Raw genomic sequence first — 5,354 nt, 5'->3', positions numbered from 1 at the left:
GGCGGGCCCAGGCTGGATTCGAACCCATGAGCTCTGGTGTATGTGGTTGGCACCTTAGCTGCTTGAGCTTTGGCGCTGAGCTGTTCCTGGTTTATCCTAAAGAAATAGTTAAGAGTCTACAGAATTGTTTATAACACCCAATAAAAGAAAAAGACAAATAACTTAAGATATCCCAATGTAATCATTTGGTTAAATATAGTGTTATTTTATATAAACCATGGAAGTGTTATTAAGATATATATTTATAAAGATGGAAAGAAGTTTATGAAATATTGTTTTGTCTTCTCATTTTTTAAAAAAATAGTTTCCAATCTTTTAAAAAATTTTTTTATTTTTTTGATACAGAGTCTCACTCTTTTGTCCAGGCTAGAGTGTAATAGCATCAGCCTCACTCACACAACCTCAAATTCCTGGGTTCAAGTGATCCTCTTGCTTCAGCCTCCCAAGTAGGTGGGACTACATGTGCCTGCCACAATGCCCTGCTATTTTTTTCTATTTCTAGTAGAGACTGGGTCTTGCTCTTCCTCCAGGTGGCCTTTAACTCCTGAGCTGGAGGGATCCTCCTGCCTTGGCATCCCAGAGTGCTAGGATTATAGCCACCGTGCCTGGCCACCTTTTTTGGTTTTCATTTCAGACTGCCTTTCACTATCTCTAGAGCTTTCCTCTCTAAAATCAAAGCTATTCCTGTTCCTACCTACAGGATAAAACCTCAGCTTGTATACAAGGCCTGTGCCAGCATCCTCAATTCCAGATTCTAAGGTCCCATCTCCAGCTTCCTATGCCTCTTCCACAGGGAGCTTCTCAGTAATCCTGCTCACACCAGCTTTGCCCCAGGGTATCTGCGCACCGTGATTCTTCCCTTGTTGATTCTTAGAAGTCCAGTTTAGATGGCACCTCTTCATGACTTTGTCAGATCCCCTAGGAAGGGGCTGATTTCTTAATCTCTTTATGTGCTGTATTGTAATTTACTTACACATCTGTTAAATTGCATGTGCTTTGGGACAGGAACCAGTGTTCATCTCTGTAGTTACAGAACCCAGCCTGGAGCCCTAAGGTGAGAGTACTCACTTGTTGGCTGAACAACTGAGATAGATGATGGGCTGTGTGAACAGATAGCCCGGAGAGAGGGACCCTGGGCTCTGAAAGTCTAAAAAATGGCATTCAGTGTTGAAGTCAAACAGAATGGAAATCTGTTGATATAAATGTTACCCTGCAGCTGCCCTGCAGTTAGACATGAATGGAGAACAGTTTGCATAAACCGTAATAACACCACATAATATGAACCCAGTTCTTAGTTTTTCTTTTCTTGCTTTGTACTTCTTCAGATTGGTGGTATCTAACACAGCAGTTAATTTAATCTCAATTTCTATGTATAAGGACACACATGTACATACAATGCTGATAGCTGTTTTGATCAGAAGTAAAAAAAACTTGTGAAATTTGACTGTTCAAAACAAAATTGTAAAATATGAGCATTTGGGAATTAAAGTGTATAATTATGATTGCATGAGAGAGAGAGAGAGAGGAGAGAAGAAAGAAGAGAGAGAATGGGGTATGTGTGTGTGTGTGAGAAAGAGTACTACTAGAGATTATCAATGTTAGCAAAATTAGGCTGGGCACAGTGGCTCACACCTGTAATCCTGCACTCTGGAAGGCCAAGGTAGGAGGATTGCTTGAACTCAGGAGTATGAGACCAGCCTGAGCAAGAGCAAGATGCTGTCCCTATTAAAAAATAGAAAAATTAGCCTGGCATTGTGGTAGGTGCTTATAGTCTCAGCTACTCAGAAGGCTGGGGCAGGAAGATTGCTTGAACCCAGAGTTTGAGGTTGCCATGAGCTAAGCTGATGCCATGACACTCTAGCCTGGGGCAACAGAGTGAGATACCGCATCAAAAGAAATGAAAAAAAAAATAGCAGTTACCAAACCAGCAAGAACCAGAAAAGTCTCCAGTTATATAAGATTCTAAAGCTGTGTATATAGGAGGTGAAGTGCCACATATTTCATAAAGACAAATGCAAGTGTGGACATAAACAAGATGCCTATCTAAAGTCACCTGTGACCCAGCATGAACTCTGAAAAGGCCAAAACCCAGAGCCATGATGAGGACAACGGGAGTGGAACTATTCTAACCAGAGTCTTCATCTGAAGCTTCAGCCACAGCCAGTCCTTCCCTCATTTCTGGTGAAGAGGAATGGCCACCACCTTGTGGAAAGCAGTGAATGGTAACAAATTCTGTGGGCATGCTGCACATTTAAATGAATGGGCATCAATCACTCTCTGGTATCCATGTTTAGTTGATGTAGCACTCCAGTTATCTATTATTTGTCATTCTGGTCATTAAGCTCCTTACCTAAGACCCACAGGGAGTTTCTGGAAGGCTCCTTTGAGAGCAGGGAAGAATGCACCAGGGAATCTGTGTCTATGGCTAAGTATTGTCCCAGACAGCTCGTTGGCCTCCCCAGTGTCCACCAAAGGTGTCTCACCTGCTGCCACTAGTAGGGGATGAGGGCCTGCTCCCTTTTCTCTGCCCAGAAAACTCACACCTGGCACCCTGGGGCAGGGCCAGTTAGCTATTTATTCCAGGTGCCAAAGTGGCAGAATCCAAACCATACAGAGCAAGGGACTGAGCTGATGAAAATGTGCAGTTATGTCCTTTATCTAACTGCATCACTCATAAGGGACACCCTCCTGCCCAGCCAGAGAAGGGTGTCACCCATCTGCCATCTTCCTTCTTCATGACACCTCCTTTTCCTATACTGTCAACGCCTTAGCTGTTTTGACTAGGATCACCAGATAAAATACAGGACATCCAGTTAAATTAGAATTTCAGATGAACAATGAATACTTTAAAAAAATTTCATGGGACATCCTTATGCTAAAAAAATTTTGTGGTTTATGTAAAATTTAATTTTAACTGGGCATCTTATATCTTGCTAAATCCGACAACCCTACTTTTAATGTGTCCTTTCCCACCAGTTTCCCCCATCTGTGATTGGGGAAAAGAGAGGAGATGGGGACACTGGTGTGAAAGCCCCCTATCCTTTCTCAGGCATTGGACATCTCCAGTGCTTCCTCCAGAGTTGTCCATCACACATAAACCCTGTCTTCCTGTTCCCTGCATTGCTCAGTGGGAGGAAGATGCATGAGAGAAGAAGGACTTTGCCCCCATCTGCCACCTTCCTTTTGTTCTTTCTGTTTTTCCCTCACCTTTGACAACAGCACACAGGATCCATAGCAATCATGTCTTTCACGACAAGGGTCCATCCCTTGCCAAGAGTCTACAATGGGTTGCATATGAGCTTTTTTGGACCTATGCCTTCCTTGACCTCAAGTCACATTGCAAAATCCTTGTCACATAGCTGGGTGTTGGGATCGCAATGGTCAGACAAAGGGGTCAGACAAAGGCAGTCTCACCAGCATACAACTTGTTACCCACAGGAGTGAGCCCAAGCACAGAGTTTGTTTCATGTGGCTTCCTTTCGGGCACTATGGCCAGATTTGATTTGATCAGGATGGACAATTGACATAAATTGAGCCAACAAGATTTCCTTTTCAGGGATTTGGTTAAGAGATCTAGGCAGGTACCTAGTTTCTGCATGGAATTGGAATTGAGGAACTCAAGACACAGAAGTTATGGATCAATTGTTGTTGGAATTGTTACACCAGTTAATTATAAAAGTTCTGCCTCCTAAGAGAGAATGATGACGTGGAGGCTGATCATGTGGAGATAGAGTGGGGCTGAGGGATTGTAGGGTGGAGAAACTCAGAAAACTCCACTTGGAGTCTAGGAAAGGACAGAAAAAGTATATTAGGGATTAGGTGCCCCAGATATAAAGATGGAGTGGAGGGCATGCTTCTTGAGATTGCTCTGGAAAGGGAGCTGAAATGACTTAATTCCTTTTCTAGAGAACTCAAGCAGTGGGGACAGCAATTAGACAGAAAAATATACTGTGTGTTTATTCTTTTGCTATTTTTGTAAAAATGATAGGCAGATATCAGAAAAACAGGGAGAGGTCCCAGGACAGAGAGTCTGGGATACTCCATTTAGTGGTATCTCTGGCAGTCTTAGAGGGCCAGGCTTTAGCCGGTGTTGGGGTAGGTGATGAAGTGACCTGGAGTGTGAAGCAAGGTCCCAGTCAGAATTGGAGCAACTGAGATTTCCAACATGAAGTAACTGAGAGCTGATTAGGACTGGATCCAGCCCTCCCCTGTCTCCCACCACCCTGTGCCTTCCCACGGTTGGGAGACCTGTCTAGCTCTTCAGCCACCAGAAAAAAATCAGAGTAGAATCCATGGCTTTGAAGACACAAAAAGTCAGAGGGACTTCATTTAAATAGACTTTAGTTAGAAGTAAACCAGAGTTTTTGTGTGCAGAAGCATTTTAGTTAACTTACAGTTATCATCCCATTATTAATTCTGTGTGTGTGTGTGTGCGCGCGCGCGCAGTGTCTTTCCTGCGTGGCTGTGTGAAGACCCATCCGTTAGTGTATTTGTTCTCCATGGCCTCTTCCTGTGCGCCTATGCCTACTGACATGGAGTAGTCTTATCTTTATTCCCATTATTCATTCTCCTTGAAGAATCCGGGTCATTATCAGTCACCTTCCCCTTTCGTCTCCCCAAAGCAACAGCCCTTAAGTGTGCAGTGATGCTGGGACGAGTTCTGAGGTATCCTAGGTCACAGGCGTCCCCTTGGGGCGAGGCCTCAGCTTTCTGAGTCCAGACGGTAGTCATACTTGGTCCCGGAGCAGCCCCAGAAGCGCAGGCACACAAAAACCACGACCCCCAGCAGGAAGAGGGCGCTCAGGGCCCCAAAGAGGATCCCGAAGAACGCGCCGAGTTTCACGCTCAGATGCTGACAGCGCTCGCCCCAGGCGGTGTAGATGGAGAAAGACACGCAGCTGGGGACAGAGGGACCACGATTAGAGGCGGGGAGGCGGGTGCTCAGCCTGCCCACCCCTCCTCTTCTGCCGAGGCCAGAGGAGGTTCTACAGGACAGGCTGGGCACACGCAGTAGACAGAGGCGGGTCAGGGCTGAGGCCGTGCGGAGGCGAGGCCACCGGGCAAAGGAGGCAGGTGGGAATTTCCCTGGAGTCCGCTCCGCCTGGACAGCAGGGACAGAGACTGGCCACGGATGGGCATGCGCAGTCGCAAATCCCACCCCGGCCCCGCCCCCCAGAGAGATGGTCACGCCCCCTGGATTGACCGGATCCGGAGCTGCAGCCGGGCGAAGGCTGGCCGAGGACAGCGCCAACGGGCTGCACAGCAGGGACAGAGACTGGCCACGGATGGGCATGCGCAGTCGCAAATCCCACCCGGCCCCGCCCCCAGAGAGATGGTCCCGCCCCCTGGATTGA

General features: G+C 46.5%; 1 protein-coding gene across 1 annotated transcript in view; it reads right to left on the bottom strand.

The window, feature by feature from the left end:
- Positions 1 to 4,702: 4,702 nt before the first annotated feature.
- The window catches only part of MUC4 (mucin 4, cell surface associated), an 81,818-nt gene continuing 81,166 nt past the window's right edge, over positions 4,703 to 5,354 (bottom strand). Inside the window, exon 27 of the mRNA XM_023509009.1 lies at positions 4,703 to 4,898. Coding sequence (XP_023364777.1) covers positions 4,703 to 4,898 — 196 coding nt within the window. The remainder of the gene's footprint in view (positions 4,899 to 5,354) is intronic.

Source organism: Otolemur garnettii, unplaced genomic scaffold (assembly GCF_000181295.1).
Source record: "Otolemur garnettii isolate 467f Iridium unplaced genomic scaffold, OtoGar3 scaffold00310, whole genome shotgun sequence".
Lineage (NCBI taxonomy): Eukaryota > Metazoa > Chordata > Mammalia > Primates > Galagidae > Otolemur > Otolemur garnettii.
This window is presented reverse-complemented; position numbering and strand designations above follow the sequence as displayed.